Here is a 22,895-nt window from a genome sequence, read left to right as displayed (position 1 = left end):
GGGGTTCGTGTTGCTTAGTCTTTAGTTTTTTTATATTGTGTTTTGTGTACTAGTACTATTATTTGTCTCTTTTTAGTCGTGGGGTTGTCAGTTTATTTTCTATCTATTAGTTTGACTGTCTCTCTAGTATCTTTCGCCCCTCCTTTACCTTATCCATATATGGCACAACTTTTTGGATTGAAATTTGGGTCTTCAATGCTCGTCAACTTTTAACCTGTTTGGCTTTCTATCTTTTTTTATCTGGGCGTCAGTAATGAGTTATGTAGACGATCGAAACGCTCGTCTGGCGTATCAAATTATAAGCCTGGTACCCTTGATAACCATCAAGGGTGGCTTATATCCTGATTCCATGAGTACATATCACCAGTAAATGTAGCATAGCACATCAGAAGGGCGTCTGAAATAATATCTGGTATGTTGATTAGACAATCTTGGGTCCTACATCAATCAAAATAAGAGGTTATACATAGCGACATCATTGCCTAATGTGTAAGAGTAAGAGTTCAAACTTCTCTGTTGAGTTGTTTTCCAGGAGGCATTTGTTCAACGGTACATGCTGCGTATACTCCCGAATGAATTATTAGATCTGCCAGATACTAATCACCTCAGAGTTTCCCAATAAAGCATGCTACGGTGTGGAATCCTCCCAACCAAATGATACGACCGGAATTTGAGAGGCTGAGACCATTTAATCTTCTGTGTAATGGCATATAACTGTTGGTCATAATTCTGAATAGAATAGAACTGCTGGCCGACTTTCTTAGACAAATCAACACTTCTTTTTATGGTACATTGTAGTATATCTAAACAGTAGCCATATCGCTTGACTGGGGGTCGACGACAATAGGTGCATATGATACTATACTGAAGTGATTTACAATATACAGATGTTTTACGGTGTTTCCTGTCCAAAACGGAATATTTTTTTTATCTCGAGTAGTCAAAGGGTTCTCAATTGGTAATTTGACATTATGTCTTGAGTAAAGCCGTAAAAACACCCAAGCCATGATATGTCCTCACTTCAGGTTTCTCAACTGGGGAATTTTAGGTTCCATGTGTTCTTTTGGTTTGTCGTATTGAAGACACCTGATAGGAGCAGATGTGGCCTCTGTCATTGGAAGGGAACACACTTGGTTACGTGTGATTCTCATTTTATTCACAGCTTCATTGGTATGAGACAAAGACTGAACAGGAATGACCGCCACAGCCATTGAGTGAAGCGTATCCTTACCTCCTATTGTTTCAGTATTAATATCACCTTTGTCTGCCCCTTCTTAAATAAGGTTAACCTCCCATGAACAACTCATTGAGGAACATATCTCACATTCTCATTCTTGTCAATCTCGTGCCAATTTATTGGTTAGTTTTAGTAAGCAATGACGATACGATGAGGTTCATTTATTTATCTTTCACGTGTAAAACAAATATCAGCTCTGTGTTAGGTGGTGCATTAAAGAAAAAAACTAACCGTCTTTTTCCGAAAATGTCAATCGCCTATCAGTGTCTTTTGTTGTTGGGATGTACAAGTACTCGACCACGTCCATTTTGTGTTTGTGAGATATATTTGTATCCTTAGCTTTTGATGAGTTCCACCTTTTTCAACTGATTTGTATATTTCGTACATATGTTGTACTGTTACACAACTGTTCCAAGTTACTTGTGCCGCCACATTCTGTATGAATGTGCCTGTCCCAAGTCAGGAGCCTCTTATTCAGTGGTTGAAGCTCGACTTGTTTAACATTGTTCTGTACTAGGCCTTTTATATCTGACTATAAGGTATGGGCTGTACGGTGACCGTTATTTGTTAATGTCTGCATGCCATTTGGGGACCAGTAAAGAGTTGTCGCATTGGCAATCACATCGTATCTTCTTTTTTTACATGTATGTTTTCCTATCAAATCTATGGAAAGTTTCCAAATATTTTGAAATTAAATAGTTTTCGAAAGGCAGCTTCAGTATTAAATGTGTAAGCTGTTCAGAAAAGATATATCGCCTACAACTGATAGTAAAATCATAATTTGGGTGTCTGGTTGGCTGTGCAAGATGTGAGTTTCATGCTCTATGAGCTGGGATAGGACCATTGCAACAACTATATTCTAAACGTATTGCTTTTAATTTTGAACTGTAATCTTACTATAATAAAATTTAATATTAATTTACCCAAACTTAGTTGTGAAACTTGAATTTGTGAGAGAAAAGTTAATGAATTCAAGTAGTATACCAACATGTTCACAATAGTACATAAATTCTAAAGTACCCCAAACAATTTGGTGAATAATGTTTAGTTAGTATCTGTTGTTCCCAATTCTTTTGTTGAAACTAACGCAAGTGGGAAGTATGCTAAATGTTTTGCAATATCCTCTTGTCTATTTTCTTAAGCATTTTTTTCCTAGGTCCAACTCGTGCTGGTGATTCTAAACTTTAAAGATCTAAAATATACATAATTACCTTGTTATCAGTGTTTCATTAATCTTTTAAATGACGTTGTCAGTTTATTTTCTACTTGTGATAATGTCCGTGTTTGTACCTTTCGCCTCTAAATGAAATCGAGTTAACTCCCTTTGAACGATTTCTATACTTACAAAAAATGTATTGAAAGTACGTTAAACGTTTATGCTTTAAATATAACATTATAGTATTGGTGGCTTTTGAATAACGGTGATTTTATTTAAAGTTTAAAATAATCGATATATTATCTTTATTGTAGAAATTGATATAAATGAGAGAAATCTGATTAATAAATCTCCGACTAAATGTTTAATTGAATTGAAGCAGCTAACAATGTGGTAGAACGAAATACTATCTGAAACTTCGTTGGAATGAAATTTTGAATTCTACGTTCAGGTCCTTCTCCACAGATAGTCGGGGGACAATCATAGTACCACGTTTCGGCTTCTGGTCTCAACTGACATTTGGCGGTACTATTCTTACTATCATATTTACTACCTACACTAAAAACCAAAATAAAAACGTAAAATATATTTTTTTATTTTCGTTTAATAATCAGGAGATATCTAAGTACTAGTATACTTTCCGAAGTCAGGAGCCAGTAAGTCGGACGTTGTTTTTACATTGTGTCATGTCGGGGTCCTTTATAGCTTGCTTTAATCTTCGTAAGTTTGTCTTTAGTGGACAGATATTTCGTTGATAACCATACCACATCTCCCTTTTTTACTGGCAGGTACCGGCATATAGCATGGTGGTGGTGGGTTGTAATAAAGTGGTACCTTATTTGTGTTATCAACCCAGATCACTGAAACTTGTACATGACATTATGGAGTTGTATGACTATTTTTCTCAGTACCTAGGCTAAGAGTTTTAAACCCAGATCACTGAAACTTCACAGGAAGATTGCACACAATAATGTTTTGTTTGAGGAATTGTTGAAGAAATGTGGGTTTTTTCAACTATTACAGACGTCATGCATTAAATGTTTATCAAATTCAAAAAAAAAATCTGATAACTGAAACTATAATAATCGTGCATAGCTATTAAATGCATTTATTCAACAAACATTTATAATTAAAAAAAAAATAATCTGGTATCATCGATTAACAAATTTTGATTGAGCTCGGTTGTAGCAATTTCTGAATATTACTTCATTTCCTTAAATATTTTCACTTTCTTTTTTCTAAGTAATACTTAGTCATCCAAGTTTATAAAACCCGTTCAATTTTTTTTCCCCAAGTTTCCTTTCACTTTCAAATCTTGTGGGTGTTTTTAGTAATATTTTTTTTTTGTTCAAATGGTTATATTTTTTTATCAACGTAATAGTAATAGACGACAATATCGAGTTTTTTTCTAATTATTTGACTCTGAGAGACATGCAAATTTCCTTTGTCCATATTTTTTGTTCGTTGACAACATTGTGTTATAATCTTGACCTCTATAAAAACAAAATGTAACAATGAAGCACAAAATGGCATATAGACCTAGCATATAAACAAAACAGAAAGACAATAATACACAAATTTACCATAGTACAATAACATAACGACGGGAAGTATAATTACAGAGCCACGTCATATATATATACAACTCGTCTAAACATCAACCCAACAATGTTAGATCTGTAAATTTGCTTTCGCAAATTTTTGGTTCTTTCCTCGCCGGGATTCGAACCCATGCTACTGTGATATCGTGACACCAAATCGCCTGCACTGCAGCCGTCCCAGAGCTTTCTAGTGTTTTGTTTTCCATCTATTTATCGGTATTGTTACACAATCTTTCATGTATCAAAGAAACATAAAAAGGCATATAGACGAAGCACATAGGAAAAATGAAAGATAAGCCTGTCGCAGTAACACCAAAAGGCATATAGACAAAGCACATTAAAAAAAAATGAAAAACTAGAAAATCATGCATTGTACATTAGCAGACATGCAAATGTATAGACAACACTCACGTGTAAAGTATCCACCCCTACGACTATCCCGAATGTGGAAGTTCGAAAAATAAAGTTTTGAAGGAAAAGTGGTGGACACAAATATAATTGAATGGAAACGGGGTATGTGTCAAGGAGACGACTATTTTAGAGACAATGCAGATAACTAAGTTGTATGTACAAAACGAAATGTTAGATAACGGTTTGATTTTTAAAATGTTCAAAATAAGATTATTATAGTTTCCGTGTAGCTGTCTCAATCTTTATTTTCCTTTATACATGCGTGAAGATCTTTGTATTTTTGTGTGTCCCCCTATATATATATATATAATGTATGGGGGTTTTCTTTGGGGGGAGAGAAAGTTTGATAACTGTCGCATTGGTTTCTTCTTGATTCGTGGTTAATCTTGGATGATCTTATGAGTACCGTCGAAGTCATATTGTATCTTAGTTTATATGAAGGTAGAAATTACCACACCAAAAAAGCTACTGAAAAGGAGGAGGTCAAGATTATAATGATCTATGAAACATTTAAAGGTGGGAGGGGTGAATAAAATTAAGAGATATTAAATATCAAACCAAATTCCCAAAACGGCAAGAGACATAAATGTATGCACAGATGTAATAGGTGATCCAGGTGTTCTCGATACAACAATAGAACATTACAGGTCATCAGGTCATTGTACGCTGGTATGTAATTTACGTAATAATATTAAAAACATCTATGATCTATATGCTTTGTCAATCAATTCTGCATAGATCGTCAAGTGAAAAATTAACATCGAATTGTCCACTGTAAGACCAATTATTCATTAAATTCATTTTCATTTTCTTTCCATCTCATTAGTCAAAATGTGTAAAAGCTTTCATCATCCTTATAGTAAATCAGAACACGCAATAATGTTTGCTTAGCAACCTCCAGCTGGACGTATTAAAGCGTCTTTGTGAAGCGTTGAAGCATCAAACATTTAACTGACCTCAACCGTGTTAATAACAGGACTTTTGAATAATTTTACACAATAATGTTTGACTTTAAAATAGAATAATCCGTTATCGATGTAGCCGTACATTCACCACTGAGGGTCTAGATTAGGGGTCCATCATGTCTATATTCTATGATTGTTTTGGTCAATACTCAATTGCTCAATTATTTGTCTTTTTGTCCATTTTTTTCTGCTTGTTCTTTATACCTTAACACCCCATTATTCTGTACTCTTGTCTTGTTTGCCTATTTTTCTTCAGGACAACCTTGTATCATCAGTATTGACCCTTTCCTCTTCATTCTCTGTATACCCCATCCAGCCCCTCGTCACTGTGTCCTCAAGGTCAATACAAATATTATTAAACTTCACAAAGAAATTGCTAATGAATCTTGTAATCCATGAGATAATTCATCCGTCTTTTCTTTCATATCTGAATAAAATTTGAAAAAGTTGTTGATAACATTTATATGTTCCCTTAAATACTGGGCGAAAAAGCCTTGTATACAATATACAACTTATAAAAGTCATGAAGGTGTCAATTCATCTATGAAAAGGCGAAGATGTCAATGGGAGAAAGTGACATCTACCGGTCAGCAGCTGTAACAGATGGAACGTCACTTAAAACTTCAGATTTTGAATAATGCCATGCAATATTCTCGTTCTTTGAGTATCTTTATTTTTTTAATTCATTTTTATTTCATTAGAGATCACGCAAGGAATAAAGAAAATGTCAATCGCGATCTGTCATGGGTCACTATAAGAACAATAGAATATTGAATTTTCATGATGGAGTGTTTAGCATGATTTGTTTAATCAGTTGGTCACTCTAAATAGCATTTATTATTGAGTCATAGCTTTGAGTTTCTATCCTTTAACAGATTTGATCCCGTTAACATGTTTAATCCCTCCACATTATATATGTATGCGACTATCCCAAGTCAGGAGCCTGTAATTCAGTGGTAGTCGTTTGTTTATGTGTTACATATTTTGTTTTTCGTTCATTTTTTGTACATAAATGAGGCCGTTAGTTTTCTCGTTTGAATTGTTTTACATTGTCATTTCGGGGTCTTTTATAGCTAACTATGCGGTATGGGATTTGCTCATTGTCGAAGGCCGTTCGGTGACCTATAGTTGTTAGTATCTGTGTCATTGTTGGTCTCTTGTGGAGAATTGTCTCATTGGCAATCATACCACATCTGCTTTTTTTTTATATTTTGGTTAGTTTGTATTTACAATTGGTTATGTGTCCATCTACATGTATGCAGGAAATAGCCAGTGAGGGTCGACAATCTTACTTAACGACGCATTTTCTTTTTCTTGGTACCACACAGCAAATTTTTGAAAGTTTGTATATACAAAACGCATGTACGTTAGAGATTTATAAATTGTATAAGGTGTGGATAATACACGAAGGCATAAAAGACACCAGAGGGACATTCAAACATAAGTCGAAAATAAACAGGAGTCAGGAACCTGTTGTTCAGTGGTTGTCGTTTGTTGATGTGGTTCATAAGTGTCTCTTGTGGGTTTTTTGTATGTAGATAAAACTGTTGGTTTTTCTGTTTGAATGGTTTTACACTAGTAATTTTTCGGGTCCTAAATAGCTTGCTGTTTAGTGTGAGCCAAGGCTCCGTGTTGAGGGACCTATTATGGGTTATTTTTACAAATTTTGACTTGGATGGAGAGTTGTCTAATTGGCACTCATACCACATCTTCTTACATCTATAAACAACGCCATGGCGAAATAAAAAAAAAGACCAGCATACAAACAATAGTACACAATACACAACATTGAGCAACACGAACCACCTCATAATTTATCTTTATCATTTATGCAATTTGACAGAACAAACAACTTTTAATTAGAACTATTCTAAAAAAAAATTACCACCCCTTGCTTATAAAATGGTTGGTACCTAAAAAAAATCATTTGGCAAATGATATATTAATCATATTCAGCTGTAGTTTAATTACGACCTGGTGACCGTAAATGACCAAATCAATGACCTCACGTAACCTTGATGTTGATGTAAACAAATACCATCAGTTACCACTAACCATGTCCGATCGGCAGGTGTAAAAAGTCTTATTGATTACCTTTACAGCGTCTTACGTAGACTCAATGACTAGCTCTCCCCTGTTTTGGGGTTTTGGTCATCGTTGCATTTCAATAATATTACATAAAAAGTAAAGGAACAAATGATATTTAATTTTTGTTATCATTTTCTCAGTAAAATTTTGTTGTTTTCCTCGCGAACCAGTGTTTAAAAGCTAGAACTGCATGGAGATCGTATATCGAACTTTTTTTTACCGCGTTTCTATGATTTTAAAAGTTTTGATTCTTTTTACTTCGTGTTTCAAGTTAGATCTAAGTTGTGACATTTTTATGTCCGAGGAAGGGTATGATAGTAATAAAAATCTAACGTGTTGGGGAACATATATTTGTTTAAAAAGATCTAGTTACGATTTAAATTCGACATTTTGTCTTTTTAAACGATATGGCACAAATCTGTGAAGTTTGCCACTGAAAAATATAGAATTTCGTCAAACAGTGGATATGTGTTTTCTAGTTTTGTTTTCTGGATGATTATGGTGATCGGTCAAGCTGAATTAAGTGGCAACACTTATAAATACTAAATTTTCTGAACATAATTAGCAATAAAAATAAATGGAGAGGTGGTGTGAATGCCAATGAGACAGCTATCCACCAGAGTTCAAATAAAGTGGATATAAGAAATTAAAGGCCAACGTACGACATTCAACGCTGAGAAAAATCCATACCCTACAGTTAGTTAGCACATAATTGCCTGTCTGTTAGGTCACTTTAGAATGAAATTGACAATTAATTTTGTAAATTTGGCGCGTTCGAAGCGCGTTTCTAGATAAGCATTCACCAGGAACGCTCAATTCCAACAAACTGAAAGCCAAGGTTGTATAAGTACTCGCGAACGTGAAAACTAAATGACCAAACGGGAGCTTATAAAAGAATACCCAGATCAACTGAGGTATACTGTTTTTCAAAACCTACGTATTTCAATAAATAAATCGTTTACCTTTGAACTGTCTTTATGTACAAAAGTAACATACGAGGGTCTAAACATGGTATACAGACTATAAAATAGTTTGCTAAAATAGAAAATAAACAATGAACAAAAATAAAGAATAGAGAAAACAAGGCTAAAATGTAAAGAATAGCTGGACGCTAAAGTACAAAGATTAGAGAATAAAATGTTGTGCTCAAATATAAAAAAAGGGCTAAAATATAGAGAATAATGGTCAAAAAAGTTTATGGAGAAAATTGTCTTAACATTTAAGGAATACAGAACTGAAGGAGATTTTATCAAGACCCTCACCTTCCGAAACTCTTGAATAATCAAATACTTAGATTGACATTTTTTTAACTGAAATGGTGTTTTTTTCAAACTCACACGAAATGAATATCTAAAAAGAAATCACAAAACATAAACTAATGACATTTTATTCATTGTTGAAGGCCTATTATTGCTTACATCCACTTTATTAAATCTTTGGTGGATAGTTGTCTCATTGGCGATCATACCTCATCTCTTATTTTTTATGTTTTGTTACAAAGAAATTTTGTATAAAAATAACCATCAACAGTTCTCAGTATTTAGATAATTATCATAGACCACGTAATATAGGACAGTTTCGTCATACTAATAACTAACACTTGTGATCAATCACTGTTTCAAGGAAGATGGTTTTAGAATTAACTTGTATATTTCAGAGATCGCTGACCTATCGAATAGCCTTACAACACAGCTAGATATGACCGACCATTGGAAGTGTAAAAATCTTGAAAAATCATTATTTTTCACATTATGAATTAGGTAACATGTGGAGAAAGAATCGTTCTAGGTATAAATCTTATTATTAAGTAGTAAAAGTCAGACATAGACACATTTTTAACCTCAGAGTTATAACTGGACATTTACATTTTTTTGCAAGCAGTTAAAAATAGTTTAAAAAAAACACACATATTTTAACCCCTATGATTTTAAGATTAACAAATAACAAAATTAATTGATTATATACATACATATATATATATAAATGTACCTTCCAAAATACAATAGTCATACATTTATGTATATGTATAAAAAAAGGTTTTTTTCTCCATGTGATATATTCTTTTATGTAATTTATTCCTGTCTGCTGTACATTTATACCTTTATGGATAATAAACAGCTTTCTTAAATATGTCTTGCGTATATGTGTTCAACAGTCGAAAACAGTCGGGTAAAAAAGTTTTACGGGATGAGATCCGTAAGTCAACGCCTTTTCACGAAAAAACAAAACAAAAGAGGAATAACTAATCGGAAAGTTATTTACTGTCTTTACTTGATTCTGTTGTAAGACGCTTTTTCTGACCGTGCCCCGAGGGGCAATGTAGCATACGGCTACTTAAATTTGTTCTGGGGTCTTATGAAATTTTGTCTGTTTCTGCATAGTGCTGTAACTTTGCTCCTGAAAATACAAGACTGGGCGACTAGCTGAAAACTTCGAATTAACAGTATGTGTTATACATCGTGTGTTTGAGATTATTAGATACTTTTGAGAGTGGTGCCGTTTTTTGTCGAACTTAAAATGGATAGCATGAGCCTCCTTGTGTGTTTTTGAATATGTGGTTACTCGGCCGTTTTATATTGATTATTTTATACCAGACCAAATATTTTATGATTATTTGATTATTAGACAATCTAGGACTGTATTTTTCATTATTTGATTATCTTGTTTAAAAATATTAATAAGATTGATTATAAACGCTGTTCCTTCAGGACTACTATTATCACTTCCACATTCGGAAAAAGTTTTAAATTGCTAAAGCTTTTGTTATTTTTTTCTTTTTATAGACAAAAGTTTCTTCACACTTTTAAAATTCATAATTTGTACATAATTTCAATCAACATCTAAAATTTTGACGGCATAATTTTTTGCTGTAATTCATTTTTAATACTGCAATTTCATTATCTTTCCGTTTTTCATGGGTGTGTGTTTTTCTTCGAATTTCCAAATTAATTTGTAAGTCATATGCGATGTAGGGAAGGACATATTCGATGTTTGTTCGTCCAATATATTAAACATATTTAATGGATATAAAGAAATCTCAATAGTTCATTTATATGCGTTTTCATCTCTGATGCTATTGCACTTGTATCGACAATGTGCTTGCTCCCTTTTTACTCCCACTTAAACTTGTCGTCTGCCACCATCATAAGGGAGCAACCATTTAACTTCAATAAATATAGTTTGTATCCCTTTGGAATGTTGATGTACAAGAGATAAAAACCAGGATGTAGAAATACAGGAAATACTAAGGTCAACTTTGGATAAATAGTTGGAAAGTTTTTATAGAACAAGTTACACATCTTTCAGAAATAAAACTAGAGGCTCTAAAGAGCCTGTGTCGCTCACCTTGGTCTATGTGACTATTAAACAAAGGAAGCAGATGGATTCATGACAAAATTGTATTTTGATGATGGTGATGTGTTTGTACATCTTACTTTACTGAACATCCTTGCAGCTTACAATTATCTCTATCTATAATGAAGTTGGCCCAGTAGTTTCAGTGGAAAATGTTAGTAAAAATTTACAAATTTTATAAAAATTGTTGAAAATTGACTATAAAGGACAATAACTCCTTAGGGGGTCAATTGACCATTTCGGTCATGTTGACTTATTTGTAAATCTTACTTTGCTGAACATTATTGCTGTTTACAGTTTATTTCTATCTATAATAATTTTCAAGATAATAACCAAAAACAGTAAAATTTCCTTAAAATTACCAATTCAGGGGCAGGAACCCAACAATGGGTTGTCCGATTTATCTGAAAATTTTAGGGCAGATAGATCTTGACCTGATAAACAATTTATCCCCCTGTCAGATTTGCTCTAAAGGCTTTGGTTTTTGAGTTATAAGCCAAAAACTGCATTTTACCCCTATCTTCTATTTTTAGCCATGGCGGCCATCTTGGTTGGATGGCCGGGTCATCGGACACATTTTTTAAACTAAATACCCAAAAGATGATTGTGGATAAGTTTGGATTAATTTGGCCCAGTAGTTTCAGAGGAGAAGATTTTTGTAAAAGATTACTAAGATTTACGAAAAATGGTTAAAAATTGACTATAAAGGGCAATAACTCCTATATGGGTCAACTGACCATTTCGGTCATGTTGACTTATTTGTAAATCTTACTTTGCTGAACATTATTGCTGTTTACAGTTTATTTCTATCTTTAATAATTTTCAAGATAATAACCAAAAACAGTAAAATTTCCTTAAAATTACCAATTTAGGGGCAGCAACCCAACAACAGGTTGTCAGATTCATCTGAAAATTTCAGGGTAGATAGATCTTGACCTGATAAACAATTTTCTAAAAGTCAGATTGCTCTTAATGCTTTGGTTTTTAAGTTATAAGCCAAAAACTGCATTTTACCCCTATGTTCTATTTTTAGCCATGGCGGCCATCTTTGTTGGTTGGCCGGGTCCCTGGACACATTTTTTAAACTAGATACCCCAAAGATAATTGTGGCCAAGTTTGGATAAGTTTGGCCCAGTGGTTTCAGAGGAGAAGATTTTTGTAAAAGATTACTAAGATTTACGAAAAATTGTTAAAAATTGACTATAAAGGGCAATAACTCCTATATGGGTCAACTGACCATTTCGGTCATGTTGACTTATTTGTAGATCTTACTTTGCTGAACATTATTGCTGTTTACAGTTTATCTCTATCTATAATAATATTCAAGATAATAACCATATAACGGCAAAATTTCCTTAAAATTGCCAATTCAGGGGCAGCAACCCAACAACCGGTTGTCCGATTCGTCTGAAAATTTTAGGGCAGATAGATCTTGACTTAATAAACAATTTAACCCCATGTCAGATTTGCTCTAAATGCTTCGGTTTCAGAGTTATAAGCCAAAAACTGCATTTGACCCCTATGTTCTATTTTTAGCCATGGCGGCCATCTTGGTTGGTTGGCCGGGTAACCGAACACATTTTTTAAACTAGATACCCCAATGATGATTGTGGCCAAGTTTGGTTAAATTTGGCCCAGTAGTTTCAGAGGAGAAGATTTTTGTAAAAGTTAACGACGACGGACGACGCCGGACGACGGACGCCGGACGCCAAGTGATGAGAAAAGCTCACTTGGCCCTTCGGGCCAGGTGAGCTAAAAATGTATGTTCTGAAATAAATCATGTCAAATTAGGAACTACTGGACAGAAAGTATCCTCGGGTACTATAAGTCCAAACGCAGTGGCGATATCAAACGTACAATTACATGATTTTGAGTACTCGTACATGTCAGATAGGTTCTATAGGTTAACGACTCGCAGCAAGGGGGTTAAAAATGGTATACATATGTCACTGAACGCCAAATATGTCTCTGGATTTCGATAATGGTCTTCAGGGACATTTTGGATAAAGGTCAATTTATTATGAAAAATGTACAAGCGATAGTCATTGGATGTTCAAAATTACTTCTCTTGTTTGATGAGTTAATTCATCCAGGATGGAGTATTTTTATAAGTAAATGTAAACCATGAGAAGATACCTAGCAGGAAATTATAGACCAAAAGAAATAAGACGAAAAGACACAAAGACACACAATAAGAATAAGGAGATGTGGCAATATTGTCAAAAAGACAACTATATATGCCAGAGTCAAACATCGCGGACGAAAACAACTATATCGGGCCTCCAACAATGAGCAAATTGTATATGATATATCGTATGATAAGTTATAAAAGACTCCTACGTAATACTAAATTACAGAATTGTCCATAAGATCAGCTATATATAATGGATCACATGTACGAAAATTTAGTTTTTCAACCGCATACCTTATGATTGGGTCTTGTAATGATCGATATATAATCTCTTGTATCATGTTTCTACATGTTACAATGTTGAATTATTTCTTAAGCCAATACTTGTAACAGTGTATGACATTGTTCCCTCCAAGACAAGCTTCCATTGGGGGAACACGGTTTATGCATTATCTTAGAATGCATTATCTCTTTCAACAACTAATATTAAATGGACGTGAAAATCGATCGTAACTGCTAGTTTGAATTAATTTATACCAATAGAAATGTGGTGGGGACAACAAATGCGTATATAAACTATAGATAAGCTCTTTGCGTCAACCTGGTCCAAGGACACAGTTATCGTCCTTTGGTTTTCGTTGTTATGTTAAGTAGTGATTTGGTTCAGTTCAAAAAGGTCAAATTTTATCACGTCTCAAGCTGTAAAACTGAATTTTACACCCCTTAACACAGAACTGTCAATATTTTGAGTTAGAGCTGGTAGAAGTTTCTATAATTTTGATATTATTTGTCTCACTGGTATAGTACACTACACTGTAAAACTCTTTTTGAGAAAGAGCAGGTGCGATTTTTTTAATTTGAATTTATTGTCTAAAAGAAATGCACTACGAAATAACTGTGTTCTCGGGCCACCTGTTATAAATGATTGCACGATTGATTGGTTGTTGGTGTTTTAGTTCCACTTTCAGCAATTTTTGGGTATATCGGGGTGGCTAGAGTTTATTGGTTTGGGTAGCCGGAGCGAACCGCCTACATTCGAACTCACAACCTCGATGTTGACAGGTTAGTGATACAGTAGACACACTACTTAGACTACTATATCTAAATCTTTGATAATTGTAAACATCTAGAGAGAACAGTCAAGATATCTGATTCACGAAATAGTAATCTAATCCCATCACTTTTGAGTCACTGTACCACGTAAGACTACCGAAATTCAGAATAACTGGGCGCATTTTTATTATTGCCGTTTTAAAGCAATAGACAAAAAGGGTTAGTTATTTATATTTCTGAATATTTTTTTCTAATGAAGGGAAATACATACAAATGTTGCTATCAAAATTCAAATACGATGTTTCTTTTAATTTGGAGAAACCTTTACTGTCGCAATTTGCGCAAAAATGAAAGCATCCTTAACATATCTGATTTTACAGTATCTCGACCATGTGTTGCTTCTTGTTGTTGTTTTGTAACTATACGTCTATTGTCTCAGTAGAGTCGGTTGATCATAATTGATAGTGACTTTTGTACGTCTAATATTCGAGTGTGCCTGTATTCCACCGTATGCATTATACAATAAAAAAAAGACATGCACATGCAATGAGTTAATGATAGAGCTAGGACGACACAATCTTGATGAAACCTACAATTGAAATCACGTGATCCAAAGTCATATCCTGTCTTATTTAAAACATTTACCCAAAATATATTTTTTAAGTATTCATTATAATGCGATGAATGATGAATAAAGATAAAACAAAACAATGTCAAATGAAACGAAAAATTTATGTGTGTAAAAAATATAAAAAATCAAAAATTCAAAGTAACAAACTAAAACCTTCAAATTATTCCAATATTGTATATCGACTTATTGTTTTCTACTCTATTTCTGTTTCTTCATACATGATTTCAGTGCTTTCATTTCATTTTCCCATTTCTGTTCTGAATCCTTGAGGGAACTCTTCATTTGGTCTCCCACTGATTTTATATATATCTTATCGTCTTCTTTTTCTTTCTTTGCTTTTCGTTTGTTATCCTTTAGCAATTGTTTTCTGTGTTTCTTTTCATTCTTCAAAAGATTTTTTCTGTGTTTTTCATCCTTAAATAATAATTTAAGTAATTCATATAACGTGATCTTTCACGAGAATGTGAAAAGGAATATTAAAATACCGATGTATTGCTAAAAAATAGCTTATATTTCATAGAAAAAATGTAAACGTCAATGCGACAGCGACCAAACGACATAAAATTAAAAAAAAACGGTTACTGCCGATTAAGTTGTTTTGCAGAAGTTTTTAGAATAATTTCATAACGAAAAGTTTCGTTATAAACAGATCTGATCATCAACTAGATGCAAGGTCTTTTTGAAGTGAATCAGCTTTCTTCTTCATCAACAAGTGCTGTAAGTGAGTCGCTGATAACTTTACGACATTCCTTCCAATTAAAAAGATGGTGGATGGCATAACCGATTGTTATAAGTAAACGGTATAACCGTTTGTGATAATTCTGCACAACAAACTGCAGTAAGAAAAGGGAGGTAACTGCCTGCTAACTTTATGACATTTCTTCCAATTAATTAAAGAAAGCGGATGGAATACGCGTTTGGTCTTGGACAATGATAAAATCTTCTTCTTCAATAACTGCAGTAAAAACTAAAGAGGTCACTGCATGATAAGTTTTCTACATTTCTTCTAATTAATTGGAGTAGGTGGAAAATATAACTTTCAGGGTATGACAATAATATGGTATTATGTATTAACATGGCAACAAGGCTTTAATATGCTTGATTTTTGTTTATGAATTTCATTTCTTATTACTTACTTGTTGAAGTCCATCTTTTTTTGTTTCTCTTTTCTTCAATTCTAAAATGTGAAAATAGCTCAGACTAATCATTTTGCATTATACGTGTGTTTCTAGATACTGCAAAGACTTTAAAAAATTGATCATCAATTTAAAGTTATGGTATTTGGAACTATAACATCAAATGATTAGGCGAAACATTAGCGAACAGATATAACGAAATTGGTAAGAACGATGACACACTTCTAGCTGAACGGTTGATATTAATCCAAAGCTAGTCATGTTTATTCATCATAGGCTGTCCAGCTTAAGAAAATTTTACATTTGATAATAACATATGCCCAAAACTCATAGTATGACAATACAAATAAAATTACAAAAAAACTCAAACGAAAATTCAAATCGGAAAGTCCCTTATCAGATGGCAAAATCAAAAGGCTTAAACACATCAAACAAATAGAACACAACTGTCATATTTCTGACTTGGCACAGGCATTACATGACAGTATTCTTTCAAAATGTTTTATGTTTCAAAACAACTTTTTCTTATTTACCTTTCTCAAATTGTTTGCTCTCTTTAATATCAATCTCTAGTTTTCTTTGTCGTTTTCTTATATCTAATTTTAGCTTCTTTTCGTGTTCTTTAAGATCCTTTTTCAGTTCTGTGATTTTCTTTTGTATTTCTTTGATATATTCCTTCATCATTCCATCAGCACCTTTCTCATATCCTCTGACTAGCTTGTTTTCGTTCTTTTCTGCTTCTCTATCCATTGCTTTCTCCATTTTATCTCTTTTCTTATTTTCTTCTGTCTTCTCGGTATTAAAGTCATGATTGAGCTCTTTCTGAAAGTATATTTCAATATATTGTTTGCAAAGTTCGGTCACTTAAAGAAGTTAATCCCTTCTTTATCTTAACAAAAATCAAAATTAAGAAGAAACTTTGGTCAGTAAAATGTAAAAAACGCACAGACACACTCACACATCAGGTAACGATTATAGGGGAAATATACTAGGGACAGCATTCTCGTGTTATGCAGGGACTTTCTAGTTAAGGACTTTATATACTAGAAAGTCTCTGTGTTATGATACTTGTAGTAGCCAACATTTGCAACACAAAACTAAGGACGAAGCAATTCATGATTCGTTCTGAAATTCTATGTCTGATGTTTTGGAACTATGGAAAAAATGTCAAAGAAAGCAATTGGTCTTTGGAACAAATTAAAATAATCGAAAAAAAAATAGCGAGCGATCCTCATACAGAAAACGACACATACTAAGCCTCGGTCACACCTTACCGTATAGCTCGAACGGACGCCTAACGGATAACTTTTTTTCAATCCGTTCATGTCCGTTAGACGTCCGTTCTTATCCGTTAGACGTCCGTCCATATCCGTTGCATGTCCGTTAAGCGTACGTTTTATCCGTCGACGTCCGTTCTGTCCGGTGGAAAATTTTGGGCATGTTCAAAACTTTGAACGGACGTCCAACGGATAAAATGTCCGTTGAACGTCCGTTGGGCGTCCGTTTTGTACGGTACTCGTACGTTTCGTTTCCGTTTTGTATCCGTTACGTGTCCGTTATACATCCGTTGGAGGTCTGGAAGATAAATTCACCAACGGACTTCTACCGGACGCATAACGGATAAAACGGATGTTGAACGGATGAGAAACGGACTTCTACCGGACGTATAACGGATAAAACGGATGATGAACGGATCTGAAACGGATAAATGCCAATTGAAAAATACGCATGAGAAATGCCAATTATTGGTATGTCAGATTTCTTAAGGTTCATGAATTCATAATCGATCTTAGAGTATAGGCACGTCTTCACAATCAAGCAGTTCTTATTCAGGCCAGACACTGCCCTTTGGCGGAATTTTGAAGAACAAACCAAAACCAGTTACACAGAAACATTTTGAATATTTATGCGATTTACATGTATTATTATTGTCGCCTTTGATTATTCCGTAAATCTTGTTCATCCGTTTTATCCGGTACGCTTCCGTTAGGTGTCCGTTTTATGCGGTACTCGTCCGTTGGATGTACGTTCGACATCCGTTCTGTCCGGTACGTTTCCGTTTCTCGTACGTTGCATATCCGGTGTGTGTCCGTTATGCATCCGTTACACGTCCGTTTTATTCGTTCAGTACATCAACGGACTCCCAACGGATAACAGTTTTGTCAACGGACAACTTTTATTTTCATCCGTTAGGCGTCCGTTCATGGTATCCGGTAAGGTGTGACCGGGGCTTTAAGAAAGCCACTAAAAAATAAGCAAGCGAGACATGTACTAAACACTTATACTATAGAATAAAACAAAACGTAAGTACTGTTTTATCATGTGCAATGTACCTTCTTAAGGTATCCGATGATGTTCCCCACTGAGTTTCTGATTACTACACAATCTTCTGCGTTCCCACCAGACGCCGACGCTGTACCTTCGAAAAAATCAAGTCAGTTGTATTGTTATTGTCACCTTATAAAAACAATACTAGTATTTAACATCTACAACAATCTGAATGTGAACTCATCTTTTAAAATGTGTGTGTCGTCTTGCATGTGACTATCCGAATGGACATTTTCCTTTATTATCACCGATTGAAGTCACTATTGTATGCATGCAAATGGAGACATTTCTAGACTTTTTAAAGTTAGTTGCAAGATATTAGAGATGTACTTGCAAGGATGAAATTAAAAAAAATCTAGTATTTAGAATTGATTCTAATAGTCAGAATAGTTGTTACATTTTATTTGCATTTGTGATTATTTGAGTCTGAAATCGAAAAAAAAGAAATCTAGAATCTGCTAAAATTTTGGAAATGACCTTTTTGACCTATTGAAGTCTTCTTATATGAAAAGCAATTGGGTATTGTGGGGACAAATAAGGTACCGTGTATCGTAGTCGAAAAACAAGGAGTCGGAACATCTGACAAAAATTTCCAAACCTGACCTAAGTACACCCTTAACGTTTTCAAATTTTGTAAGTATGTCAGTCATTTCTGTTGTCTCAGTAGAGTTTGATTCATATTTTTTTTTAGTTCAAACTAAGAAATGTCCGAAGAATTCCTTGGGTTCTATAATTGTAGATAATTACCTGATATGCTTGTTAGGTCTTCAATGTTAGCTGTTGTTTTCTTGTTTATACCGAATCCTGTCCATCCCTCCCAACCAGTTATGATTTTTGAATCACACAGCATGATAGCTTCTTATTTATAGAAAAAACTGTATTGTTTCCTACCAATTAAAAAAATATTTAATTAGAATATTATGATATATAAAACGTTAGGAGAAATACATGCATCTAATAATTGATTTACGAAAAATGTACATAATCATAAACGTACAAAAATATTTCAAATGTAGATATGCTTATCTCAAAAATGACTTTCTCGTTGTTGAAGGCTGTAGGTTGTCGTAAAGTCACTTCATTTGAACTTTGTTGGATAGTTATCTCATTGGCAATCATACCACATCTTGTTTTTATAGAAGACTATTTTCATTTGTGTTGTATCCGATGTGCTTTTTCAAAAATACGTCAATAGGAACCACTCAAGCTCAAATATATTAAAGCCAAGATGACCTACAATTTCTAAATTCTGTGTCATTTAGTCTCTTGGGCAGAGTTAACAATTGTCTCATTGGCAATCATATCACATCTTCTTTTTTTTTCATTTTTTATATATAACACATAGAAAATAAATCGTCTAAACTTTGACTGATTGAGATGGAACCTTACATTCTAAATTATTAGAAAAAAACTAGTTTATCCAAAGAATGTTTATCAACGAACATGTACAATTAGAAATGCATGTTATAAATATATCACTGTTGAACACTTATGTAAATTTGATGCGTCCGAAGCGCTCAGAACCCAAAATTTGAAAGCAAAGTATATGTATAAATACTTGTTGTTCTATATATTGCAAGAAGGGGATAAAATAAATTGATTTTAATAGATTTTTTATTCTCCCATGCATTTTCCATTGTTATTTTCCTTTCTTAATGAAACATTGTTCGTTCTTAGCTGGAAACTAATTTACGATGTTTTCTGGATTTAAAATTATAATATCATCGCTCCTGTTTAGATAGTGTTGATTTCATTGACTTTACGTATTATATCAAATTTTGAGTCAATTTTTTGGAATGAATATAACATTGGAAACTAAACGAGAAGCCAAACTACTCACCAACTTTTCTATCACTCTTTAAATCTTAAATCGATTAGATCTTTAGTCTTCTAACAAAAAGTCCAGCCTCTATGTATCGGAGATGAATCTTCGATAAAACGTTGGCATTGGCTATGTCTATGACGTCGCTGTATTGTTATCGGCACCGTAGCATGTTCACGTTTCTTTTTGGTGGTCCAGACATTATCAAAAGCGTATCGGGTCATGACATTTGAGCATTAATACCAATCCTTACTTCCAAACAAACCGCAACGTAATGTTTCACAAGTTTGACGGGTTAGAGAAATTGCCTCCATACACAGCTTTTAAAGTTACAGTTGAACACTCTTTGCATCAGTGTTGGTGTACCTCTGAAAAAATCATTCACATGCATAGTAAAATTTAAAAAAGTGTCTGTGTCTTCCGTCATTGATCAAAAGATGTTCTTGAAGCTCTACTTTGCTGGACTTATATTGAACACCGGTCATCGATTTGAGTTATACGCACACACAAAAAATGAGCAAACCCTTCTACGGTCTACCAAGGACGTTATAATATGGTCTACTGACATAAAAAAAAAAGCGTTTGCTGTGAAGGCTTCAACTTTGTTGTTCAGTAGCTGTCTTGTTATGAATAGAGGAGGTGGGTGAGTGTATTTAGACATAAACCCAACGACACAAATAACCATGATAAAGTAAGCGAGCAAATTAGCCTTATACAATCGACAAGTGTTAACAGTTTTGTATAGCTTTAAAGCGTCCATGCAGAGTAAAATTAAATTGAACACGACTTAAAATAAATCTGATTATCATAGAGCTACCGTCAAAACAAAACGGGTAAAAAAAGAATACCAAGTCTATAAACTGAAAAGTTTTAATAATTTTTACTTTTCGGTGATTTTTTTAGTTTGAAAGCGTGCGGTCACCTTTTCAATTAATTTACTATTCGAGTATCGACCTTCACAAATGTTGCTTTCAATAACGTTGCCAGTCTTGTAATGGGTCTACCTCTCTCTCCCTGAGGCCAATTTAATGCTGACACGCATGTAAATATGTTTGGCAGTTCTGTCAAAGGTCTTTTGGTTTCATGTTAATAAACGGCTGGACCCAAATGTTTATTTTTAGACCCTGGCATGTTTGATTGATACTTTCCTATTTTAGGGGAAAATGTCAAATGTACCAAATGAACTTCAAGACACCAAACTAGCCATTTGGCAACGACCATTCCTTTTATTTGTCGGACAAACAATTTTTCCATTTTAAAAACTTGTTTAGCATACTGGAAAAGGATATTTTTTTTATTAAAGTTGATTTTATCCGGATTCTACTATTTTTCAATAGAAGACAAGATTTTTGACCGGATTTTTGTGACAAAAATGTCGGTTATTGTTTTGGGGATGTACGGCGGGCATGAATGTCGGGCGGCAACCAAATGTTGTCCGTGCATTTACTCATGGACTGTTCAACCAAAGCTTTTAAAATTTTAATATGTTGTTACTGACAACAAAATGAAGGTCAAGTTCAATAATGACGATTTTGACTTTTACCGTTCAGGAGTTATGGTTCTTGAAAGATTGAAAAATGGCGTTTCCAGTCGTAATCATGCATTTACGCATGAACTGTTCAACCAAAGCTTCCCAAATTTTAATATGTTGTTACTGATGACAAAACGGAGGTCAAGTTCAATAATGACGATTTTGACTTTTACCGTTCAGAGTTATGGTTCTTAAAAGATTGAAAAATGGCGTTTCCAGTCGTGTCCGTGCATTTACTCATTAACTGTTCAACCAAAGCTTTTAAAATTTTAGTATGTTGTTACTGATGACAAAATGGAGGTCAAGTTCAATAATGTCGATTTTGACTTTTACCGTTCAGGCGTTATGGTTCTTGAAAGATCGACAAATGGCGTTTCCATTCATGTTGTTGCATTTACTCATGAACCATTCAACCTAAGCTTTTCAAATTTTAATATGTTGATAATGATGACAAAATGGAGTTCAAATTTGATATCGACGATTTTCACTTTCCCCGTTCATCAGTTATGATTCTTGTGATATTGCCAGGACACAAATAAATGTTAATAAATCCGGTTTGCTGTCGTTGTGAGAGCCTCTTGTTTTTACTTCCCTTCGAAAACAACTTTTTCAGGAACGTTGAAAAAAAGTTTACATGTAAGGGGTAGCAATATGCGTTCGATAATGTATTTAACTCACCAAGAACGTACAGATATATGTCTGTTTTAGTCGAAATCATGTATATAAGAGATTAAAAAATGTAGTATGAGTGCCAGTGAGACAACTCTCCATCCAAGTCACAATTTGTAAAAGTAAATAATTATAGGTCTAAGTAAGGTCTACTGACCATCAGTTTCCTGACTTAGGACAGGTGCAAACAAATGCAGCCGGTTTTAACGTTTTCATATCCATTTTGATAGTGAAATTAATCATTTACGGCGATTTCTTACGATGAGATGGTCACTAAAATTTGTTTGTAACAAAATCTGAACTAATATGGTACAGGGGAGACAAATAACTATGCAATTCATATATTTATTCCGTATTGATAAAAGTGAGTGGGTTTTTAACCGGATTTTTGTGACAAAAATGTCGGTTATTGATTTGGGGATGTACGGCGGGCGGCCGGGCGGTCGGGCGGCCGGGCAGTCGGGCAGTCGGGCAGTCGGGCGGCCGGGCGGGCGGCAATCAAATGTTGTCCGTGCATTAACTCATGAACCGTTCAACCAAAGCTTTTAAAATTTTAATATGTTGTTACTGACAACTAAATGAATGTCAAGTTCAATAATGGCGATTTTGACTTTTACCGTTCAGGAGTTATGGTTCTTGAAAGATTGAAAAATGGAGTTTCCAGTCGTGTCCGTGCATTTACGCATGAACTGTTCTACCAAAGCTTCCCAAATTTTAATATGTTGTTACTGATGACAAAATGGAGGTCAAGTTTAATAATGACGATTTTGACTTTTACCGTT

At 34.1% G+C, this 22,895-nt stretch overlaps 1 protein-coding gene across 1 annotated transcript; it reads right to left on the bottom strand.

Moving 5' to 3' along the window:
• Window positions 1–14,709: 14,709 nt before the first annotated feature.
• LOC139515696 (DNA ligase 1-like) lies at window positions 14,710–20,061 on the bottom strand. The gene is made up of 6 exons (XM_071305351.1): window positions 19,932–20,061; window positions 18,839–18,978; window positions 18,097–18,182; window positions 16,297–16,585; window positions 15,764–15,804; window positions 14,710–15,041 (listed from the first exon to the last, which is right to left on the bottom strand). The coding sequence occupies exons 2-6, from the start codon at window positions 18,939–18,941 to the stop codon at window positions 14,826–14,828; spliced, it is 735 nt and encodes a 244-aa protein (XP_071161452.1). The 5' UTR covers window positions 18,942–18,978; window positions 19,932–20,061; the 3' UTR covers window positions 14,710–14,825.
• Between the last annotated feature and the right edge of the window lie 2,834 nt (window positions 20,062–22,895).

Source organism: Mytilus edulis, chromosome 3, assembly GCF_963676685.1.
Source record: "Mytilus edulis chromosome 3, xbMytEdul2.2, whole genome shotgun sequence".
NCBI lineage: Eukaryota > Metazoa > Mollusca > Bivalvia > Mytilida > Mytilidae > Mytilus > Mytilus edulis.
The sequence above is the reverse complement of the archived record's forward strand: the minus strand, read 5'-3'. Positions and strand labels throughout refer to the sequence as shown.